General features: G+C 40.0%; 2 protein-coding genes across 2 annotated transcripts; one reads left to right on the top strand and one right to left on the bottom strand.

The window, feature by feature from the left end:
• The first annotated feature begins 5,795 nt into the window (after positions 1–5,795).
• LOC117484433 (leucine-rich repeat-containing protein 18-like) lies at positions 5,796–9,519 on the top strand. The gene is made up of 3 exons (XM_034132905.1): positions 5,796–6,222; positions 6,992–7,253; positions 8,972–9,519. Exons 2-3 carry the CDS (start codon positions 6,996–6,998, stop codon positions 9,395–9,397), a joined length of 684 nt encoding a protein of 227 aa, XP_033988796.1. The 5' UTR covers positions 5,796–6,222; positions 6,992–6,995; the 3' UTR covers positions 9,398–9,519.
• A 2,942-nt stretch (positions 9,520–12,461) lies between these two features.
• On the bottom strand, positions 12,462–21,199 carry LOC117484293 (nuclear factor 7, brain-like). Its single transcript, XM_034132767.1, has 3 exons — positions 20,926–21,199; positions 13,860–13,878; positions 12,462–13,759 (listed from the first exon to the last, which is right to left on the bottom strand). The coding sequence occupies exon 3, from the start codon at positions 13,740–13,742 to the stop codon at positions 12,462–12,464; it is 1,281 nt and encodes a 426-aa protein (XP_033988658.1). The 5' UTR covers positions 13,743–13,759; positions 13,860–13,878; positions 20,926–21,199.
• Between the last annotated feature and the right edge of the window lie 4,331 nt (positions 21,200–25,530).

The raw sequence follows: 25,530 nt of genomic DNA, 5'->3' as shown, positions 1-25,530 counted from the left end.
GGAAGTAAAGAATATTCCACAGCTGTTTACTTGCAGTGTCCCGCTTTTCCAGGTCAACTAAACTGTTCATCTTTACATTTTTTAACTCAAAAATAGTGGTGAAGTTCTTTAGCTCCAACAGCTTTTCCACATTAGTCTCAGCCTTGGATTTGTTTGACAGACACACGGTAACTGATGAGGCATTTCTCTACAGGATTTATTAGTGTGCAGCAGGAGCGACCGTCACCTCTCGCTGCTATGATTCACTCGGTTGTTGTTGTGTGGCCCAGCAGGACTAATGAGAAACAGCCTCAGTTTGGTAAGATCACCAGCTGGCTGCCTTTCAGCCATTTAGGATCCCCAAAATGATGACATTATACTACAATAGCTTTTAAGATCGTTAACAGTGAGTGAGGACGGTGATGTGCGTGCCAGGTAAATAATTAAGTCAGGATGAAGTTTCCCCGTTACAATGGATTGGGACGTTTTGCTTTTAAGTGTGACTGTAAGCATAACAATGTATTGTGCTTTTCTTAAAGCTGATCCTACTTTTATATTAATGTATCAAAAGACAGAATCACTGCCACGTCACTGTTTGGTTTTCTGGATTACTGATTTTAGGCTTATATTTTGGCATTTTGGTTGTAAATACCTTGGTTATTTGTATCAAGAAGTATCCATATTTGGTGACAAAAGGTGGAGCTTACGCAAAGACTAGCTAGCTAGCTTAGCTTAGTTAGCAGGGCACATCCGTAATTAATGTTAATTGTGATATTATGCTTATTTTAGCTCGTTAAAAACAGGTTTTTGTAATATACTTAGCAGAAAAAGTGAACAGACAACTTCTTAGTGTATTTTAGTAAACCCTGAGTTGTAAGGATTTAATTCATTGCAAACGACTATGGCGAAATGACCATAAAGAACCTTCAAATTGAAATGTTGGACCATGTACTCACAATGTGTCTGCGGTGAGTGTATAGTAGATGCTAAAGACTGGTTATTATTAGGTTAATAGAAATGTGTTTTTACTTATGTTGTCATACAGTTTTCTGAATGAATTTCCTCTGGCAAGTGGAAACGATTAAGAGTACTCATGAGTAATGACTTATCACGTTATGTCTTATAATTAACTCAAATACACACAGACTAATCCTGACCCGGTAATTAAACATATTAAATGCAATCAACGACCACATAAACCACCCAAAAACACTTTCTCATTTGCCTGGTGAATGTCCTGTCAAGACCATGTTAAACTTCCCTGAATGAAACGTGGACAAACATTTACAGAAAGGAAGAGAGCTCTTTGAACTAGAAGCCCTGAAGCAAAGACAACACAACAGTAACATAGTTAGAGGGAAGGAAAGCCACATCCAGTCAGAGCTTAGATAAACACATGGAAGCCTCTGCCCCCGCGGTGCCAGCTTTCCTAAACATGTCCAGCAAGCTATCACTCATCTCTGTACAAAAAGCAGCTTGTTTTGCATTAGAAAAACTAAACAATGGTTCATGAAGACGACAACGTTTGGAAGTTGGAAAGAAAGACAAACTCTGGAGCCATGTCTCTGATCATGAGCGCGATAAAGCCACTTCCGTCTGGCACCACTTATACTTTCCTTTTAAAACGTTATATATCATAGGTTGATATAATCTTTTGAAATGCACACAATCCATATACAGTCTTGTATGTTTACACCTGGGAGCTGCACGCTATTTTTAGTATTTTATTATAGGCTATTGTGCAGCTTTACGTGACTTTCCTCTGCTCATCACAAAATGTCCTAAGAAAGCAAAATTCAAAGGGAAGTGAGAGCTTGTCACGAGAATAAAACTGGGAAGTGGTCAGTGACAATAACCACCATGTATGTCATGTGATGCGCTTAAAGGTCACCTATTATGCATGTCTTTTATACATAAACATGTGTCCCCTCTGTGCAGACCCGGCGCCAGAACAAATCTATAGAGAGGGCATATGATTTTCATGGGAGGGCACAGAAAACCGTCAAGTGCCACGGCCCGAGATTTTTTGTTTTGGGGGTGCTGTGGGGTAGCTTGACGTTTCTTAGAGGGTGCTCAAACATTTAGGATTTCCCATTAATGTCCCGGGTGCTACAGCTGAATTTTCTACTGCAACACTCGCACATACACAGTACACCCGCGACTGTTACAATGAAGGCTCGAGAATCAGCCCACGGCATATAGGTGTAAGCAGGGGTAAAGTGCTATTTTTATAAGTGGGGGGTGGACCTAACCTCTTCTAGGGGGGTCCTCACCTCTTCTAGGGGGGTCCTCACCTCCTCTAGGGGGGTCCGGGGGCATTCTCTCCCGGGAAGATTTATTTTTAAATATTGAAGTTAAATGCATCAATCTGGTGCACTTTGAGAGCAACATGAAGAGATCTATGGATACATCTCTCAACACGATATGAAACAGAACTGTAAACAGATTGACTTTTTCTTTATGGATATTTTACAAATCACTCCCCTTTTAAACTGTATTCTTGTTTTACTGTCATATAGTATTTCATACCTGTTTTTCATGTATTACTCTTATATTACTATCTGACATCACATACACATAGCATTAAAGTTCACAGTTTATTTATAATTAAAAAAATTAAAATCATTTTCTTTTTAATTTTTATAAATAATAAAAAACGTGTTTATTGGTGGAGGGCAGGCATGTCAAATGGGCGCCGAGTCTGCCTCTGTGTGAAGAGATTCTGAAAGTTTGGGTTAGGGTTTTTGCTGTGTGTTGCGTTTTTATGTCAAAACGTACTCAGAAACTTAAGAGAAATGAATAAAAAAATTTATCTATATAAATGAACAACAACAACAACACAGGTTGTCATATGTTTGTGTTAATACATGTGGTAGTGAATTGCAGGAAAAGCTTCACAATGCTGTCAGGCAGCTGTGAAAGACGACAGGAAGGAAGGAAACGAGTGAGTAAAAGAGAGGAAATCCTTTCTGGCATGTTAGTAAACTAAATACACGGATGATAATGTAAATCACATCTGTGCTGGCTTTGTCTCTTATGTATTGTGTCTTTATCTGTTTGATTATCTGCTATTTGTGTCACTCACATTGCATGTTTGGTTCTTGGTCACTATCCAACACAGTCTCACGGCATCTCGTGTTATAGTCACAAAATTAATCTATTGATTGGTGTTCACCAACACGATTTCGCAATTTTTTTCGTGTCACACAGAACGATTTTTAAAGCAATGTAAATAATAACAAATTAGAAGGAAAATCAGATAAAAAAAAATACAGATTTCAGTATTCTGAGGCTCTGAGCCCCATTTATTTTCCTCGCGGACGGCAAAAAAACTCCGACATTATACAATTTAAAATAAAAGGGGCTAGGCTTAGGGTAAGATATTGAGTAAGAACATGTTTTTATGAACCACACAGCTTCTGGTATTCCAAGACCCGACCGGAAAAACGTGGTGCAGGCACGAAACATAGGCCTTTACCCAGGGGCGGACTGGCCATCGTGACGTTCGGGACGAATCCCGATGGGCCGGTACTGAAGTGGTACTGAAGTCACTAGCACCCCCCGTTGACAATTTACTAGCGGTAATTACTAGCGGTAATTACTCGCGGTACCGAGGTGGGCCGGCGGTACCGAAGTGGGCCGGTCGAGAGTCCCGGGCTGATTTGTAGTCCCAGTCCGCCCCTGCTACTACCTATGGAAATACATTGCTTTTAAAATCGTTCTGTGTGACACGAATCAATAGATTCAATTAATTTCGTGGCTATAACACAAAATGCCCGTGAGACTGGGTTGCACTATCTGGATGATTGATTGATTATTTACAGGCCTGGATTATCTTGAACAAGCCACTAGCGATGTTCGATGTCCAACAGTAAAGTGATTTAGTTCCTAAACTGTATTGCTATTAGCTTGTTTGTTTATAAAAGTTATAGCTAACCCTAGCAGACCAGGGTTTTATGTGTAGCATATTAGCTACAGTAGGTTAGCTTGTATGATCGTTAGTTAGCTTATTCGTTTACTATAGCCAGCAAAAGCAAACTAGCAGTTGTTGTGTAGCTTGTTAGCTACAGGTAACCTTGTATCAATGCTGTTACCTTGTTAGCTACAGTAGGTTAGCTTGTATGATTGTTATTTAGCTATTTAGTTTACAATAGCCAACCCAAGCTAACTAGCATTTGTTTGATAGTTAGGTAACCTTGTATGAGTGCAGTTTGCTTGTTTGCTACACTCTATAAGATTTAACTAACCCCTGTTAACCTTGTATGAGTGTTATTTAGCATATATAGCTAAGCCAAGCTATGTTGTTTAGCTTGTTAGACTAGTAGCCAACCTTGTATGACAGTATGCATTGTGAGCTACAGAGTAGATTAGCCTAGTTTACCTGTTGTGTGTTTGTGTCTGCTAGTCCACATATGATTGAAATGCTAGTTAATGTTTGTGGAAGATAGCAGTCTAATGTTGAATGTATTGTTAAAAAAGAACGAAACAGTTTAATTGTATTTCCATACATTGCAGCCCTCTCCCTCACAAATGCTTCGATGCACACACACTCTCTCTACTCACATGTCTAATCATTAAATGTAATCTGAGCTGCTGCGTGCAGTGCCTCGCTCATTTAGGTCAGCACCATTCCCTCCACTGTGAACTGCATTTCTCCTGACCTGTGTTTCACACTGCTGAGGGAAATGACTCAGGCCTATAGACCAAATTAATCTGTCGCCTGCTGTGTCAGGAGAATTATAAAGGAAGAAATAACACAAAAAAACCTAATCCAACCCCAATAAAACAGCAGGTCTGGTCTAAGAGGGTTTGTAATTAGGTTTGGGTTGTGTGTGTAGCGTAACATTACAAAACATATGGCATTGTGTGGCTGCTTTTTCCACTGTCTACAACACAATGGCTGCTTTTCCTTTGACAGACACAGTGAAACGAATATTTACCCAAGCAGATTTTCTCCTTTCTGTGGTGATTGTGTGTGTTTACATGCACATGATATTCCCTTTTTAATGTGGCATTGTTAAGTGACTGTTTTTAGGTTCATGCTTGTGGACTTCCATTTAATAACCCATTTCTAATAATGCTTTCTCACCAAAAATCTGATTATATAGGGAAACTTGGTTAGATTAACATTTAGTAATCTAACTAAAGAGATGCTTCACCTGGCAAAGTTTAGGGATATCTGACTGGAAAGTTTACTGATTTAAAGGTAGTGACATGATACTGCAACTTGTACAAATACAGCACCATCTACTGGAAGGTAAGACGTACTGTACGGCATTCATTTCAGGTGAATGCATCAGGCTAAATTTAGGCAAATGAGTAATGTCTGAAGTGAGACTACAGTATGTGATACGTTAGACTCAAAGCTGGCAGACGTCTGTGTGTGTGTTTGTGTGTGTGTGTGTGTGTGTGTGTGTGTGTGTGTGTGTGTGTGTGTGTGTGTGTGTGTGTAAACTTTTTTCTTATTTTATCGTCTTGACCTGAATAAAAAAAAACTCACATTACAGTTATACATAAATGTCCTTATTTGGGAGTTTTGGATTTTTCTAGATACAATGATTTATACGTTTGGTATACAACATGTCATATCTTTAAAGGTCTTGTTATTAGTCCAAAAAAAAACACCAATATTCACTTTAAATTGAAATAAGAGAGAGAAATACAGTAAACCTACATATATTAGAGGCTAAAACTGCATTTACTTAAACAATTAATCCATTCTCAATATAGTTGCCGATTATTATTCTGTAGCTCGACTAGATCAAGATCATGTCTCACTGCTTTTTTTTTTACACCAGCTCTTTATTTCCCTTGAAATCAGAGATTAACATGGACACACCTTCATATGTGGTTTACATTTGAAAGAGAATAATCCTGGAGACAGTTACCGTGATGTTTTAAAATGTCTTCCAAACACAGACACAAACAAAGAGTCCTGCTGAAGCTGCTCAAAGCCTTAAAACCTCAGTTGCCTGGGAACAGAAGGAAACAAATCCCATGTCCGGCAAAGTGTGTGTGTCCGACACAACACTGAACAACATGTCAGCTTTCTCCTCCTCTGACTTCAACAATCTATCTAGTTTTGATGAACACATCTCCTAATGGCACCTTGATGCAGAGTGTCATTTTAAGTCTGGATAAAGATATACAGAGGTCAAGAGAAATCGTGTTTCCGGAGTCCCTTTTGTCTTTTTCCTGGTTTTCAATGTGCTGGATCTAAGGAAGCAGTCGCCTTTAATGCTAGTAAGTAATCAAAGAGTTTCTTATGCAGTAATATGTGTAAAAATACACCTGACCGTTGACTTATTCTGAACATTTTTCTCTGTATTTATTCTAAAAAGATCTTTTTTTTATTACTTTCAAGACATTTATTAGAATATTAAGTTTTCTGAATTTTTTTTTTCTTTTTAAATTATCTAATTAAGCATCCACTTATTAAATGTGTGCCAATTTGCATACATTCCCAGAAGAGAAATGTGAAAATTGTTCTAAATCCAGGTTTAAATGTTTTGTTGACATGTTGTAGTCAAATGAATAATGCATATGTCTTTGTATTCTGTCCGTAATTCCGAAAATATGGTCAAAAAAATCTATTTGATCAGGAAATGTATGATATTCCAATGCTAACTTTGGTGAAATTAGGAGAAATACAGACTCAAATAGTCAAAGCTAGTGTAGTAAGTACCTAAAAGTATGTTTAGGATATTTCTTTGGACATGTTATGTAAGCAAAATAGCCCAAACTCTTAAAATGGACCTGTTGAATAATGTAGTACCTCTCCTAACACTCATTACTTATTGTAAATACTCTAGATTACAACGCCTTCTGTTAATCTGCTTTGTCATGGAACAATAGGTGATGGTGTTGAGGATATTTAAGAGGAAAGGTAAAACTCTGTCTTCAGTTTCAGGTGACTGAACTGTGCTGCGTAACTTTATCGCTCTCACAATGTCAACTCCTCTGTCAGAGTGCATCCTGTACAGACTGCATCTCTTCCCTGTGTCTCCTGCAGCACGATGGCCAAAGGGAAGAAAGGCAAAGCAGCTAAAAGTCAAACCATCACCCTGAAAGTGGCCAAAGAGTGTCTTCAGTTGACTCTGGATGGCAAACGTCGTCTGGATCTGAGTTTTAAGGAGGTTTCTGTGATGCCGAAGTGCCTCCCGAAGCTGTGTGAGGTGGAAGAAGTGGACCTGAGCAGGAACCTGATCAGAAAGATCCCGGACTTCATCGATTATTTCATCAGCCTCCGCCTTCTGGATCTGCACAGCAACTATGTGAGTGCGACAATTCACAAAACATTTCAGAAAACTTAAAATAATGGTCTTAATGTAAGATATCAAAAGGGGAAGTTTCATGCGTATATTTGTTATCCCTGCAGTGGTGTGCAAATGTATGGACTTTTACCATACCTGTACACAGTGGCGTTTTTATATGTACAAAAGTGGTGGGGCACAAAAAACTTAGATGTCTATATATAAGCTTCTGCAGTGACGTGCAGTGAGGTTCATGGCTGGCGAGGCACTGGCACTGACTCTTCAGGTTTACAAATATTATATTTTGACCTAAACCAAAATATAATATTATTTTCAAAAGCTTTTTTTGTCTGATGCTTCGATTAATTTTAAACAGACAGTTCAACAAAAGGATACCCAAAAAATGTCATTTTATCATTTAAATATTGAATTGTTCTCTCTTAGTAAGATCCCATTTTCAATAAAATGGCGGTCTTACCTTGACTTGAAGATGAAGTCCATTTTCCTATCCTTCTGGACAAACATTTCTATTACTTTTTTGTAAAAGTCCTCCTTATGTTCTTGTAGTTTCAAAAGTCTATCATAAATCTAATCCATAGATTTATGATAAAAAAATTATATAAGTAGGGTAGACATGTGGATGTTATCCGGCTAATCAAAACGTGCATTTATCTAACAGGTACGTTTCCCACAGATCTTATTTCGAGCTATTTTCTAAAATCCTCTGGAGAAATCTCATTGCTTTTTTGTGCTTACTTCCTGGTTTTAGGACGCGCCACTGCAGCTCTCTCGTCTCCTCTTCACACAGCACACTTTTCGCGGCACACATACTTACAGCCAATCAGCTCTGAATGATTTGAGATGACGTATGGTGGGGATGGTAGCTCCATGCCCCTCTGGTCATTATTTTTTTGCCACACACATTTCATTACAAAATACTCTGAGCATGCGCAGTGAAGTTTTTACAGTCACCGTTGACTTCACAGCGAGAGGAAGGGGCATAATCAGGTTTTGTCCCACATGGCTCTAAACAGCTCAATAGGCACACACTGTGACTGTAGACACACTAATTAGAAGAACACAGACTAAAACAGCAATGTACAGACGAATCAGATGATTAAACATGATCTTAAAATATATTTTATATATTTTTTTATTTTTTTTTTGCATTTTTGTAATCATTATTTGTAATACTTTCTGCTGACACTAGGTGGGGCTGTGCCCCACCTGCCCCTAATGACCAGTCGCCACTGCCTGTACATAAGACTGGTTTCTCTAAATTCGCCTTTTTTAATACTGTGAGCCAGAAATCTCCACTTTAGAATCATTTACATACACCAAACTTTCCATTTTGATTTACATAAGGATATTTTTCATTATTTCATTCAAAGCCTGATTTATAGAGCATTTTATTTTTATTTTAAAAAGGACAAATATGTGAGGTTTTTGGGGCGTGTTGATAGTATTTTGTTATTTTGAGTAATCCAATGTCTATGTGTTGTTGCGTGACCTGTCCATGTTACAGTGTTTAATGAGAAACTGAATAACTTTTTGAAATGGATAGGTGTCTGATTAGATGCCATGGTGTCTTCTTTTTTAGTCACAACATTTTTGGTAGAAATGTTTATGTTACAACATAAAAGAACAGAAAAAGTAGATCACAAAGCCCAGGAAATAGCTGTAACTGATACAAGTTTAATTGGAATGTAATACAGAATGTGTTATTGCTCTGACTTCAGCTGGAGGAGCTCCCTGCGTCTGTCGGCCGTCTCCAGAACCTTCTGGTCCTGAACCTGTGTAACAACCGTCTGTCCAGCCTCCCCAGTGCCATGGGTCTCCTGAAGAAGCTTCTGACTCTCAGCCTGGGGATGAACCAGCTGAACGACCTGCCCTCCTCCATCTCCGCCCTGCAGGAGCTGCGGCACATCGGCCTCTCCGACAACAAGTTCACCCGCGTCCCCTTCTGCATCTCCAGGATGGACAAACTGGAGCGGGTCAACCTGGACAGGAACCCCATCGTCACCGAGGATAAATCCAATCAGTCCAATAATACGGAGAAGCTCTACCTGGTGAAGGAGAGCGTCCTGTGTGAAGACTGCCTCAATAAGTGCCAGACTGACAGGAAGACGATGGAGGATAATGAAAACTGGAATGAGACAAATTGACCGGGTAAACCCAACCTGTTGACCCAGGAAGGATAAGAAAAAAACACTTCTAGGAACTTTATATGTATAGTTTTGACTCATTTTATTTTACCACACTGTTTACTCAAGCATACTGTACTGTTTCCTTAAAAGGGGAGTGATTTGTAAAATATCCTTAAAGAAAAAAGTAAATCTGTTTACAGTTCTGTTTCATATCGTGTTGAGAGATATATCCATAGATCTCTTAATGTTGCTGTCAACGTGCACCAGATTGATGAATTTAACTTCAATATAAAAAGAAAAATCTTCCTGGGGGAGCATGAGGAGGTTAGGTCCACCCCCCTCTTATAAAAATAGCACTTTACCCCTGCTTACACCTATATACAAATAATAAATGAAGTCTGGTGCAACAAGCATTAGTAGTGTATACAATTGTTTTTTTTCTTTAAACTAATGTTTCATTTCACATTTGGGAGGAATAAAGCATATCTAATCCAATGTAATAATACAACATCACCAAGGAAGACAACACAGAGATCAATGAACGTAATAAACTTGCAGCCACAAACACATGTTAAATCAAAAAGAGAAATGCACATGACAGTTAGTTGTGTACTCACCCAATCTGCTGCAGGCTCACCTGACTCCAGGCAGTGGTGCCGGAAGTAAAGGGGCCAAGGGGCCAAGGGGCCAAGGGGCCAAGGGGCCATTGGCCCCCCCACTTTACAGCCCTGCCCCACATTTTCGCAGCGGCGTCTGCCGCGGAACACTACACCCCGTTTCAATAATTCCCCTCTACTCTAAAGTCGCATCCGACATGCTCAGAGCAGCAGACTTCAGATAAAGGTTAATGGTCCTGCCCTCAACAGCTCTACGTCAATTATGGGGTGTCATCATCATATGCCGAAGATCAAGAGGGCGATCAAGAGAAGAGAGAGGGCGATCAAGAGAAGAGAGAGAGGGTGAGCAAGAGAAGAGAGAGAGGGTGATCAAGAGAAGAGAGAGAGGGCGATAGAAGATTGAGAGGGGTGATCAAGAGATAAGAGAGGGCGATCAAGAGAAGAGAGAGAGTAATGTAACCTCCTAATGTAATGTATAACTCCTATGAAAATGTTCAAAAAGTGCTCAAACTTCACATGTGTGCTAACAGTCCAGCCAAGAAGACATCTACGGGACAGTTATGAGATTTCTTCAAATGCTGTTGCCATGGCAACACAATGCTCGCCTTGAAACATGGTTTTATCATAACTTCAGTGAAAATACTCCAAACAGCCCAAAACTTCACAGGTTTGGTAACGATGCAGCCATCAACGCATCTAAGCGTATTATGGGGTGTCATCAAATGCCGTTGCCATGGCGACAGACAACTCGCCATGAAACACGATGTCGCTGTAAGTCCAATGGACACGGTCCGATCGTCCTCCAAACTTTGCTTGTATATCACCGGTACAGCCCTCAACAGCTCTACGTCAATTATGGGGTTTCTTCAAATGCCGTTGCCATGGTAACACAAGGCTCGCCATGAAACACGGTTTTCTCATAACTTCAGTGAAAATGCTCCAAACGGCCCAAAACTTCACAGGTTTGGTAACAATGCAGCCATCCACACATCTAAGCGTATTATGAGATGTCATCAAATGCCGTTGGCATGGTGACAGATCATTCACCATCAAGTTAGTTCAAAAGTTTGCAGTTCACACATTCAAGCCCCCAGTGTTCATGTATCATTTCAATCTAAATTCTTCACTTTCTTCTTACACATTACATTTCAGCATAGCAGTTTAGCATCAGATTTTCAGCATAAAGCATTCCCACTAGCAATTTTTTCAGGAATTGCATTCTCTAGTTAATATTAATGCACAACTCTATTGTAACATACATGTTTTTATATATTCAAGTAGTGCACACATTATTTTATCTACACCAATATATATTTTACTTTATTATATATTCTAATTGTATTAAACGTCTTAGCTGAATACTCAATTCTGATTGGTCAAATTGGACGTTTAAGAGGTTGTTAATACTCGATAATACACTGCAGCCAAGAAATCAGTATTTTAGATTGAGATGAAATCCTTTAGAGTTTATAAACGTGTGCATTTGATAATCCACGCTGAACAGCAATGGGTCGTCCTCTGTTTAGGCTTCTCCTGTGAAAACTGGGTTTAACATTTACTCAGTTTTTAAATACTTAGAAATCTCTTTAAAACATTTATTTTATTCCCTGTCTGTCAGGGAGTTAATTTAAACCCAGTAACTCTGTATGTTTTATATGATTATACAAGTTTGAAATGTAAAGATTGCATGTAATAAAACTTTAATTTCAACGATTTAAAATCAATATTGTCTGGACTGGAAATTAAAATGCATTTTATTTTGGATCTGAGAAATGATTCGCTGCTCAAACTTGCAGTTGAATTAAACATATTATTTATTTATTTTCCCATCATGCACAAATCACAAATGAACAATTTATAACATAGTTTCAATAAAACAGAGAAGGTTAAACTATCACCTGACATAAAGGTCTGAATCTGGGTGAGATCATTTCAGATGTAAAGAATATATATCTCTTATTTCCTCTAAAGGAAGCAGTTCAGCATATTTGATGTTACTTGGATTAAAGTGTCAGCTAAATGCACGTGTTTCAATTTAATAAAGGTTGACAGTATGATCAAAAAGCAGATTATCAAACTCAATAACAACAACATTAGTGAAACTAAAATAAACACATGTTTAGAATAAAGAGACAGCAGAGTATTTCCCTTTAAGACAGGCATGTCCACGGTCCGTCCTGCATATGTTAGATTATTATTTGTCCGACCTGATTCTGACACACCATCGTCTGTTCAATGTTATCTGACTCTCCAGGTATGAATGAAAGAGCGTGTTTTTAGAGTTGTTCACGCCTGCATTAGTGGCTTATATTTAGTTATATAGCCATTTGAATAAAATAAAGATAATTGTGACAATAAGAATTGTGATATAATATTCACATTATCAAATCCGGTCCTCTTTGAAAAAAGTTTGCACACGCCTGCTTTAAGAGATAAACATCATGATATAATGATCCCATTGATCTCTACCTGCTCTGCTCCACTGTCACACACACCTTCAGCGGTAATATCTTCACTTCACCCACAGCGTTAAAGTATGGAAACATCTTCTCAGTGAAAGTGTGTGTGAAGGTGTGTATGCCTGTGTTAGTGTCAGGATCAGAGAACGACAACTCTCCTCTGTTCCAGTCCAGATTCACTCTGAGCCTCTGGAGCTCCTTCTTCAGGCTGAGAGGAGTGACTGGACCTGATGGTGACCGTGCTGAGTATTTACCTCCAGAGAATAATATTCCCCATGATCCAGACCACATGCTTCTCTTCCTCTGGACAGACTCTGCTGACACACCCAGTGCCCAGAATGTACTGTCTGTAACCTGGACATCCCAGCTGTGAGTCCCTGAGTTAAAGCCCTCAGAGCTCAGGACAGAGAAATCATAATCAAACCTCTCTGGATTATCAGGAAGTTTCTGTCTCTCTCCTCCTCGTCTCACTCTGGTCAGATCTTCAGACAGGACGAGTCCTCTATGAGCAGTGTTTGGGTCCAGGATGAGAGGAGAGTAGGACACCATGTCCTTCATCTTGCTCCAGATGTTGAAGCTGAGGTTGCCCAGGTGTGTGGCCTGGTCTATCAGAGCTCCTGAGGGCAGCTGAGGATCCTCCAGCAGGGGGCGCTGCAGCCTCTCCACTGCGGCCTTGTAGTTGAGCAGGAAGGAGACGTCTCCAGCTCTCAGCTCCTTCTCTGTGGCTCTGACTGTGTGTGAAAGAGCTGCTATCTCTCTGCTCACAGCCTCCATCTTCTCCTCCATCATCCTCCTCTTCTGCTCATCTTCCTCCCTCAGTGCAGCCATCCTGGCCTCCTCTTCCTCTTCTAGAAACTGGTGAAGCTTCTTAAACTGCTCCTTGATCTGCGTCTCTGTGTGTTGAGCCTGGACCTTCATGTGTCCTGCTGTTTGATCAAACTCCACTTTAACTTCTTCAAAGAGCTTCAGTTTCTCCTGAAAGGGCTGCAGAGCTTTCTGGAGCTCCTCCCTGAGATCCTGAACAGCTTCATCCATGGGTCTGAATCTGTGGTTTTGATCTCTCTCCTGTAAGAAGGTCTCACTCAGGTTCTTTAAAGCCAGGTTACAGGGAGGATTTCTTCTTGAAGATTCTGTCTTACAGACTGGACACTCCTTTACTTCTTTCCCCGTCCACCAGGTCTGCAGACAGGCTTTACAGAAGCTGTGGCAGCAGGGCAGGAAGACAGGATCTCTAAAGACGTCCTCACAGACCGGACAGCGGAGATCTTCCTCCAACCTGGAAGCCATGCTGTCTCTGAGTGAAGCTGAAACACAGCAGACAGGAAGTACAGTCAGTCATGGCTCCCCTCCCCCTCCTCTACTGACTTCACTGAAATTAACTTTGAGTGATGTTTGGAGACTCACCTTCAGGGGGTGGAGGGTCCTATTGATGAATTGTGATCTTCTCGCTCCCAGGAAAGAAACTTAAAATAATGAGACTAATGGAGTCTCTAAAAAGGTTCAAATTGGTACTTTAATTAAGTAACGTGGTTAAAGAACAAGCATAGGTAAAGAAGAGACAAAGCCGGTGATGTCTCTCGGGAGGCTGCAGCGAAGACAAGAGACCGTGTTGTGGTTTCCGATCTCCTTTATACTCTTCACGTTCTCTCCAGCTCCCACTTTACGATCAACTGTACCTTCATTTAATATTCAGCAGTAATAATATCTCGACGTCTATAGATGTAGTGTTAAAGTCCGTAGGTTTTGGTGTGCAACACTCCATGTAATTTTCACTTCACATTCAGAAAACGTAATACTAGCCACATCTTCTTCTTCTTCTTCTCTTTAATGGCGAATCGCTTCCAGTTGGAGCATATATCGCCACCTACTGTTGGTTTATTAAATGTTTATACTAAATCCTTGTCCTCAGACCAGTGCTTTTGAGGAATTTGAAGATCAACTTGTTTGCTTCATTTCTTGATTTACTTTCATATATTGACTTGAAATCCATGTCCTTGATGTTGAGTTGTTCCAGTGCAGTTTTCAGAATGAGTCTTTGTCCGTTATAATCCGGGCAGCTAAAAAATACATGATGTATTGTCTCTGGTTGTTGGCAACCATCACAATTGCCATTTGGATGTTTTCCAATCAGATGCAGTGATGAGTTTAATCCAGAGTGACCCACTTTTATCCTGCTGTTAATGCTCTGTTCTCTTCTACTACTCCCCCAAGTGCTTCCCGTTCCTACTTCCCTTTGTATCTGGTATAAATGTCTTCCTTTGGTGTTACTGTCCCATAGTTTTTGCCATTGTTGCTTGATAACAACTTTTGTAACAGATTTGACTTCTGCTCTACTGATGGGTACCATAATATCAATCTGGTTTGCTTTCAAACCACATTTTGCCAGTTGATCCACTACCTCATTCCCTCTAATACCCACATGCGCTGGAACCCACACAAATTGAACAACAATTCCCAGATGAACTAACCTAAACATGATGTGTAAAATTTCATGTAAAATATCCTGTCGACATTCTGAAGAGAAGTTGTTTATACTCTCCAGAGCTGCACTGGAGTCAGAGCAAATGACCACTCGCATTGGCTGTATTTCCTCTACCCACTGAAGTGCTAGTGAGATAGCCATCATCTCTACTGTATATACTGCGATGTGATCACTCGTCCGCTTTCCCACTTTTACTTTTAATTCAGGAACATAAAATGCACAACTAGTTTGACCATTTTCTGGATTTTTGGATCCATCAGTAAATATTTGTATAAAGTGCCCATATTGTTCATGTAGAACAGTATTCACATAAGCCTGTACATTAATTTTGTTTTTCATTGAATGTAACCTTTTCAATAAAGATAAATCTACTATAGGTTGAGGTAGCAACCATGGTGGAACAGCTGATAACAACACCGTCGGACTAATATTCCATTCTTTAACTTTGAATTCTTTACATAATTCCGAAACACAAACACAAAAACTTTCTTTTTTCATTTTGTTACTTTCCCAACTTGTTTTTACAGTTTGTTTAGTAGGGTGAGTATCTTTATGGCCCTGTAGATTTGCCCAGTAATTAACAATTAACTGTTTTCTCCTCAAAAAAATTGGTATTTCTCCGACCTCTACCTGAAGTGCCGACACTGGTGTAGATCTGACTGCCCCACAGCATATCCTTAGTGCTTGTGCCTGGACTCTATCTAATATTTGAAGAGAAGAGTATGCAGCTGAACCATACACTATTAGTCCGTATTCTATGGCTGATCTAATTAAGGCTGTGTATACGTTCCTCAAAGCAGCTTTATCAGCCCCCCACTTAGTGCCTGCCAAGCACCTCATAACATTTAAAACCCTTTTACATTTATCTACTACTTTATCAATGTGAGTACTCCATGTGACTCTCTCGTCCAACCATATTCCCAGAAATGTAAATGTCTTCACTTTCTTTAGTTCTTGTCCATAAAGTTTTAACCTAACCTCCTCACCTATCCTTTTCCTCGTAAAAAATAAAGTTTCAGTTTTTTCCACCGACAATCTAAACCCCCGTGTCAGAGACCAGCTTTCAATTTCCGTAATGGCTTCCTGAATCTTACCTACAATATCATTTACATTTCTGCCCCTTTTCCAAATAGCTCCATCATCTGCAAAAAGTGACTTACCGATATCAGATCCTACTTGTGTATATATATCATTTATCATGATAGAAAACAAAAGAGGACTAATTACACTCCCCTGTGGGGTTCCATTTTCAACTTCATGCCTTCGAGAATAAGAATTGCCAACTCGGACTCTGATGGCACGGCCAAACAAAAAAATCCATAATCCAATTGTATACATTACCTCCCAGACCCATAATGTCCATTTTTATTAATAATCCTTCCTTCCACATCATATCGTAAGCTTTTTCCACATCAAAGAATACAGCTACAACACACTCCTTATTCGCTTGGGCTTTCCTAACTTCAGATTCCAGGCACAGCAGTGGATCTAAAGTACTCCGCCCTCTTCTAAACCCACTCTGATAAGGAGTCATTAGTTCATTTTTCTCAACGTAGTATGTCAGCCTTTCTGTTATCATTCTTTCCATAACTTTACACAAGTGCGATGTCAGAGCTATAGGTCTATAACTGCCTGGACTAGTTGGATCTTTCCCAGGTTTTCTAATAGGAATAATGACAGACTCTTTCCATATTATTGGCAGCTTCCCTTTCTCCCAAATCTTATTATACATCTCCAACAGCTTTCCTAATGCAAACTCACTTAATTTGGTCAACATTATATAACATACATTATCTTTCCCAGGAGCAGTCATTTTACACTTACTTAATGCTCTTCTCAACTCTTGAATAGAAAAAGGTACATTTACAACACTCTGCGACGAATGTCTTTCTTCATATACATTAGGATGTTCATCTAACACTTCCTGCCTCCTGATCTTACCTTCTTCTGTCAAATTTTCCGAAGAATGAACTTTGACAAAATGTGTTGCTAGAATTTCTGCCTTCTCCATAGCACCAGTGGCAATTTCCCCTCCATGCTCTAACACAGGCAGGTTACTCTGCTGTCTAATTCCCCTCATCTTCTTAATCATTCCCCATACTTTATCTAATGGCGTAGTTCTCCCAATACTTGAACAGAATCCTCTCCAACACTCCCTTTTTGCTCTTTTAACAATTTTCCTTACCTGAGCCTGTGCCTTCTTATATTCTAATAAATTGTGTAATGAATGTGTCTTTCTTAGCTTTCCAAACAGCCTGTTTTTGTTTCGGATTGCATCATTACATTCTTGGTTCCACCACGGTACCATCTTAACACATTTACTAAGTTTACCAGTTTTATTCCCAATAGATTGATTAGCGCTTTTAATTATATTTGACGTAAATTGCTCATTTATATCATCAATACTTCCTGCCATATCAATCTGATCAAATTCATTATCACACAATTTAGCAAACATCTCCCAATTTGCTTTAGAAAAAGTCCATCTCATGATACCGTCTAGCTCAACCACATTACTTATATCAAACTTGATTATAATCGGAAGATGATCACTCCCAATACTGTTATTTGCCAATACTTCCCAACTGCTACCAGAAGCTAATTCACTTGTTACCAGAGTTAGATCGATCGCAGACTCTGTTCCATCTCTAAAATTGAGTCTTGTACCTTGCCCATTATTTAAACAAACTAATTCATTTGCCTCCATTAAGTCCTCCACCACCTGTCCGTTGTAATCTGTTGATCTCCCTCCCCACATTGTATTATGTGCATTAAAATCACCACACCATATTATTTCATTTCCTTGACAAAGACTGTCTAATTCCTCTATTTTGAGTTTATTACATGGATTATAAAAATTCAGGACACTAATATTCCTTTTATTAATCCAAACTTCTACACCCACTATTTCTAAATCATGACTGTTCTTAAATGTTAGCCTACTATAAGACATTATTTCTCTGATAAAGATTGCACATCCCCCTCCCTGACCATCATTTCTATCTTGTCTTATAGCACTATATCCCCCAATAATGAAGTCCAAATGATTCTTCAGCCATGTTTCTTGAATACAAATAACGTCTGGTTTTTCTTTTAACTGATATATATAGGTCTTGAATTCTTGTCCATTTGCAACATTCCACTGCAGAATGAGAAAAACCATCAATCTATTCACTAATCTGTGAATCATCATTATTGGGGGCTAGCATATCATGTATCATTTCAACCGTTATATCCTTTATCCCCAAAAATTCACCTGCTGCTTCCACTATTGTTTTCAGTCTTGACCTCTTTTTTGTTTGTTGCAAAGCAACATTCACCACTTTTCCAATAAAGGCCACAAATGTGTACTTATTAACAATCAATGCATCCTCTCCTATCACACACTTATGTGAACACTTTGTGGAGCTTTCCTTTGCCTGTGGGAGTTTGGGAAAATCTTTTGAAGAGAATATACTTGCTGCTACTTGGGATTTCCTAGCTATGTTTAGTGATACCTTTTCTGTTGCTTCAGAATATGAGACTTTATTTTGCACTTTGTATCTCTGCACCTCCTTGGCCTTTTTCTGCACTTCGCAGCCCTGATACGCAGCACTATGTTCCCCACCACAGTTACAACATTTCACCTTAGCACCTGCAGCACAACTACCATATTCATGTTCCCCCGCACATGTTGGACACCTGGGCTTAGTTGCTTTGCACTTGTCTGCCACATGCCCAAACCTTTGGCATTTAAAGCACCGCAAAGGTTTAGGGATGAATTCTCTTACTGGAAAGCTCATGCAACCGATCATAATCTTCTGTTGAATTGTTTCTTCAAACTGAAGAAGAACAGACAAACTATCCACTATCTTACCCTGATACCTAGTAGGAAGACGCTTAACTACAGACACTTTTCCCCCTTTCATTTCTTTCTTGAGTTCTTCTATGCCGATTTCTATCGGAACTCCACTGATAACTCCAAGTATTTTCCGATTTGCTCCAGGAACATGGCATTTAATCCGAACTTCATTCAGGGTCTTCATTTTCAGTAACTTTTCCTGTTGTTTTGCATTCCTCATTTCAACCAACATCCGTCCTTTGCTCAGAAATCTTGCTTGCTTTATCGATCCAATTTCTTTGTGAATCGCTTTAGTCAGGGCCACTGGATGTAGCTTAGCTGCGGATTGCTCACCAAACTCCACAATCACTTTCCACTCTTCATTCTCAATCCTTTTCTTTACTTTCTTCAATTCATTCTGCGAATCAGATTCACTAAGACTGTCACTTGACATGTCTATCTTCTTTCTTGAAGTCTTTTTCCTTACTTCATTCCATCCTCCATCTCCTTCAGATGCACTTTCCATACCCTCCCCTCCAGGGCTCAAAGACGCCATTCCACCAGCTGCTCTCAATCTCCTGTCCTCCATGAGCAGACTCACTCAGGGTGTTTCTCAATCGCGAGTAAAGCTGCTTCAGAGCCACTATTTCAAGCATACTACGTCATCGAGTGCAGCCGAAGTACTGTTCCAATCTCCAGTATACTTGGAAATCTACCGAGCCCGGCGTACTCCGTTTGGAGAAATATCGAGTGTGCACATGAGTAGACTTCGCGGTCTTAAAATCCCCACAATGCTTTGCGCACGGACCAATTTCCCCAAATCTGTGGCGGAAGATGTAAGGCGGGGCCTCTCATATGACGCACACCTGCACACTTGCTAGCCTGTTCCTCTCTTTGTTTTCCGAATGTCAGTAAGTATTCTTGACTCGCTTCTGAAGCAAGATGCTCGGCAGACATGTGCTACCAAGCAAGCGTACTCGCGATTGAGAAACACCCTCAGTCTACTAGCCACATGCTAGATACTAACCGGATATGAAGGATTTTCAGAATAAAAGCTTGGCATTGAGATTTCCTGAGAACTGCGTTTCACTTCGGTTAAATGGATTCCTTGCGTCCCTCACTTGCGTCGTTTCCCTGCGACTAGTCCCTCCCACCAGGGAAGCATGGAGAGACGCAAGGAAACCACGAGAAGCAGGGAAATGAGTTTTAAGAGCAATGGGACGTACTTTCCTCCGGAGCGTCACGTGAAGCGACGTCCGTTTGTGATGACGCCGCACAGCTGATCGTCTGACAGCAGCCAGCTCTGTCCCCGTTATTTTCACAAACACCCCCGCCTCTGTTAGTACACATTTACTGACACAAACATTTGTATCATCTGTTGTAGACCCAAATAAATAAAATCAAATAAGAACTAATTCTCAAAAAAGATAAACGCCATTCTTAAAATGTATAAACGAATATTAGTTTGATTAATATTGATTAGAGTGCACAATATAAATAAAAGAATTGAGAGAAGAAAAAGAGATATGTTATCTATCAAAACCCAGTCAGATTAACATTCATTGGATTGCACACTTAGTTTGTTTGTGTGGATATGTAGCAAATTAACATGTTAAATAGCACTTAATGACTGACTGAATGGAAATGACAATAAATTAAAATGTAAAACGAAAAAAGCAATCACGAAAATGTTTCCAATAAATGAATGAAATTATTTTTGTCCACTTTGTTGTTCAGATATATCACATATTTGTAACTGAATGATGCATTCATTGAAACAAAACACAATATGAACTGAGGAGTGAGTCCCGTGAGTTTCATGTGTTTTCTTCACTCAGCTGGGAAACTGCTCTCATGTCAAGAAGCATCAGATCATTGCATGCGCTGCATCGTCCAATCAGTGAGCGATACACAGTAAGGGGGCGGGGCGAGTGTCTGAGGATTTCATCGAAGGATGGTCTGGTGGTTCCTCGACTATAGCTCCTCCATTATCGCTCCTCGCTCCTCCGGCAAAAATAAGGCCATTGGGACGCTTCTCAAGATGGCGCAGACAAATCAACTTCCGGTAAGACCGAGACCGAGGAGCGAGGAAATGAAAAATAAGAGAAGTGAAACGCAGCCTTAGACTAAATTATGCTATTAAACATTGATTTTAATTTCTAACAGTCCGCAGGGTGAAGCAGCAGTGTTGTAGTTTCCACGTTTCTCTCCTGTAGCTGAACTCAGAGGAAGTTGTTAGTTTGGTCTGAAGGTGAATCTGAGCGTCTGTTTTTCAGTCCGTCTCTCTCTCTGCAGTGAGGGAGAAGAACAAACTGTTTCCTGGTTCGTCTCAGTGAGTCAGTGAGGGAGGAGCTCTGTCAGACCTCCTCTGCTGAACTCTGTTTCCTCTCATGTAACTCAGGGAGTGTCTCAGTCCAAAGGGCTGATTCATTGCTGGAATAAAGGTTATAGTGGGTGAGTTAAAATATTAACTAAGATGTTGTTGGAGAACTGAAGTAGGCTCCCTAATACCCCTTTCACACCAACGCGGTTCCAGGGCCGGTTCGGAGCTGGAGCTTGAAAAGCACCGGTTTTTCCTGTTCACACCGCAGCGGAGCCGCCTCTAAGCTCCGGAATCCGGTTCGTTTCGAGCACCAAAAAGTTGTCCGTCTAGAAGCAAGAACCACGTACGTCACGCTTACGTCGGAGGGGGGCGAGATTAACCTGAGCTAACAGTTAAGGCGAGTACGGCAAATAAAAGTTGTAACAAGCAGTAGCGCTGAGCAAAGTGACTAGAACCCACACACTTGTAAAAAAAAAAACACGCTTTATAAAGTCAGGCAACACTAACCAGGCTTCTTGTGATTCTGTTTATTTGTACCTTACTTTGACCATCCGTTCGCTGTTATTGATCATTGTGGAGAGCAGGCAGACGTTTTGTTTTGTATTATAGCAGCTATCGGATGGAATCAATACATGGGCTGCACAGGTTGTCATGTCCGACTATCACAAGTAGAATCATAATGAAAAATACGCCGGTAAAATGTGCCTGTAGAAAACAGCTTATGCCACAATAGGATAGCAACAAGTAGTCAAGTTATAGTCAGTTTAACTTCGGTTGCTATGCTAACATCACCCATTTTATATCAGAGACACTTTCATAACAGCGTTGTGATGCCAAACAGCGTCAATTCAGACTGACACACATTCACTTATGGGGAATTGGGGATATGTATCAGCTGCTTGTGTGACAGTCAGACAGTGAATACTTTAGAGCCGTGTGAGCTAACCCGGAGCTAACGGGAGAATACACTCCCGTGGAAGAGCAGCCAGCACTGCAGCGGTCGGTAAATGCCGCTGAAACACATTAATAAACAATGAACCACGGCACTCTGGATAAAAGTATAAGGTTGGAGAAGTCGTTATTTAACTTAATCTGGCTTCGTATGATTAAAAGCAACACGATCATCGACCCGACGCAGTCCCCGGCCCGTTGTTGTTGTTGTGAGCTCCGTTGGGGAGAAAATCAGCGACGTAAACTGTGACGTCATGACGCAGCAGCGGCAGCACCAGTCGGGCTCTGAGCGGTGTGAACAGAGCGGGAGCTGAACCGAAGAAACGGTTCTGAACCAGAAAAGCTCTAGCACGGAGCAAGAACGGGAAAAGCCTTGGTGTGAAAGGGGTAATAGTGTGAAGGTTTCACAAACCAAACTCAAATATCTGTTAAGTATAGGGGGGGGGGCTTCCATATCCGGCAGAGAAGGTGTTGTGGCTGGCTGCCGGATATGGAAGCCCCCCTATAATTTTTCACCTGCTGGGCCCAGAGTAACATGCTTTTGTGAGCACAAAGTAGAGGGGAACAGGCAACACCAGTATGATTTTGGTGAAGTTGTGACTATCCTGGACAAAGGTATAGGGGGGCTTCCAAATCCGGCAGCTACAACACCTGGTCTGCCAGATATGAAAGCCCCTCTTTAGTTCTTCACCTGCTGGGCCCAGAGTAAAATGCTTTTGCGAGCACAAACTAGAGGGGAACAGCAAACACCAGTGTGATTTTGGTGAGTCTATGACCATCCTGGACAAAATGATAGGGGGGCTTCCAAATCCGGCAGCTACAACACCTGGTCTGCCGGATATGGAAGCCCCTCTTTAGTTTTTCACTTGCTGGGCCCAGAGTAAAATGCTTTGGTGAGCACACACTAGAGGGGAACAGCAAACACCAGTGTGATTTTGGTGACAGTGTGACTGTCCTGGATAAAGTTGTAGGGGGGGTGCCATATCTGGCAGCACCTGGTCTGCCGGATTTGGAAGCCCCTCTTTAGTTTTTCACCTGCTGGGCCCAGAGTAAAATGCTTTTGCGAGCACAAACTAGAGGGGAACAGCAAACGCCAGTGTGATTTTGGTGAGTCTATGACCATCCTGGACAAAATGATAGGGGGGGTTCCAAATCTGGCAGGAGAAATACCTGTTCTGCTGAACATGTTATGTAGAGAACAGTGCAGATCTTCCCTATTGACACCAGGATTAACCTAGTCTAAAATAAGGAACATTAATAGTGTGATATAGGCACAGATATAAGATCAATAATACACTTTATTTTAGGGCACATTTCAAAGCATTCAATGTCACCTTAAAATACAATAAAAAATAAAATATGAGTGGCATTACAATACAAACATGTGTTGAGTAGGAAACCACAGAGGAACATTACATTCAAAGGAGCAATTAAAGCGAGTGAAGCCAGTTTGAACACATTATAATCTTTTAGGCTTGATTGAAAATAACACAGTGTCTGACATATGTTATATAATTACTGTTATATCATTGCTTATATTCGTGGTTATCAGACACTTAAACAACAGAGAAGGTTTTAAAAAATAGGACTATACTGACAAATGACATATTATCCTGTCATTGTCTGTTCTGTAGGAAGGAGGAACATAACAGAGTGGACTCAAAAACGGAAGTTTGTTCCAATACGAAGATTGTGACAGATCTGAAAAGTGTCCTTAAAACGAGCCTCCACGCAATTGTATGCACATTATTTATTCAGCCGTTTGCTGTTTAATCTGATGGGAAATATATCATTCAAAAGAGAGAAAGTAAATAGTATCTTTCGTTTTTCCGCTTAGAAAACGAAGCGAACGCTCAATACAGGCGATGACGTCACTTTGCTTGTCCCCGCGAACAGGGCTTCAATCTACGGCAAGGCTTCAATCTACGGCATAACACCGGTTCCGCGTTTGGAGGCAGGAGTCGCAGGACCAAACCATTACATGTAAATAGAAGGGGGTGTACAGAGGCTTTGGATAATTAACTTTTGGAAGAAAATAAGTTAAATGAATCGTACGTTTAGTGAGTAGCCTACTTTATCAATATAACGTTCTATTAATGTTAATTATTGATGAAAGGGTACTTATATTTTTTTTTCTTAATGTTCTAAACATTTTAGGGCCCCTGGTAGTCACGGGCCCTTAGAATCGTCCTAACTTTTCACCCCCTTACGGCGCCCCTGCATGTAACACGTTTTAAATTATTTATACAAATTAAAAATATATATATTTGTATTTTTTAAATTATAAATAAACTGTGAACTTTAATGCTATGTGTATGTGATGTCAGATAGTAATATAAGAGTAATAAATGAAAAACAGGTATGACATACTATATGACAGTAAAACAAGAATACAGTTTAAAAGGGGTGTGATTTGTAAAATATCCTTAAAGAAAAAAGTAAATCTGTTTACAGTTCTGTTTCATATCGTGTTGAGAGATATATCCATAGATCTCTTAATGTTGCTCTCAAAGTGCACCAGATTGATGAATTTAACTTCAATATAAAAAGAAAAATCTTCCTGGGGGAGCATGAGGAGGTTAGGTCCACCCCCCTCTTATAAAAATAGCACTTTACCCCTGCTTACACCTATATGCTGTGAGCTGATTATCGAGCCTTCATTGTAACAGTCGCGGGTACACTGTGTATATGCGTGGGGATTGTTGCAGTAGAACATTCCACTGTAGCGCCCGGTACATTAATGGGAAACCCTACATGTTTGAGCACCCTCTATGAAACGTCAAGCTACCCCACAGCACCCCCAAAACAAAATCTCAGGCCGCGGCACATGACGGTTTTGTGTGCCCTCCCATGAAAATCATATGCCCTCTCTATAGATTTGTTCTGGCGCCGGTTCTGGGCCTACAACTGATTATCAACAACCACCATTCACTGTGTAGAATTAACCAAAAACAGGACAAACCTTGTTACGTAACCCTGTTACATACAAATAATAAATGAAGTCTGGTGCAACAAGCATTAGTAGTGTATACAATTGTTTTTCTTCTTTCAACTAATGTTTCATTTCACACTGTAAAAATAAATACAGGGGATTTTACAGTAGATTACTGGCAGCAAAGTTGCCAACAAGTTACTGTATTTTTACTTTACAGTAGCGATCTTGTATTTTGTTTACAGTATCAAAATCAGTGCTGTATTTTTATATTACTGTATATTACTATAATTTTGTATGTTGCTGTAATCTCAAAAACAATATTTTACTGTGATTATACAATACTGGTATTGTGAAATAACAATACATTACTGTTCTGTATACAGTATAATTTTACAGTAGTGTATGCAATAAAACAGTATATTACTGCAGTTTTCTCTTTAACCAATTTTAGATCCTAGTCTCATTTGCAATAGGTGCTACCTGAAACGATAAACAAAAACTGGGATACAATTTAAATAAAATATGTTTATTGATTTCATTTCAATATTAAGTTCAATATGAAAA

The sequence above is a fragment of the Trematomus bernacchii genome, unplaced genomic scaffold, assembly GCF_902827165.1.
Source record: "Trematomus bernacchii unplaced genomic scaffold, fTreBer1.1, whole genome shotgun sequence".
Taxonomy (NCBI): Eukaryota; Metazoa; Chordata; class Actinopteri; order Perciformes; family Nototheniidae; genus Trematomus; species Trematomus bernacchii.
This window is presented reverse-complemented; position numbering and strand designations above follow the sequence as displayed.

Bases quoted from the DNA above. Each gene is read 5' to 3' on its own strand.
- LOC117484433 (XM_034132905.1), top strand. From the start codon at position 6,996: ATGGCCAAAGGGAAGAAAGGCAAAGCAGCTAAAAGTCAAACCATCACC. The intron at 7,254-8,971 runs GTGAGTGCGACA...CTCTGACTTCAG, and splicing joins TGGATCTGCACAGCAACTAT to CTGGAGGAGCTCCCTGCGTC.
- LOC117484293 (XM_034132767.1), bottom strand. From the start codon at position 13,742: ATGGCTTCCAGGTTGGAGGAAGATCTCCGCTGTCCGGTCTGTGAGGAC.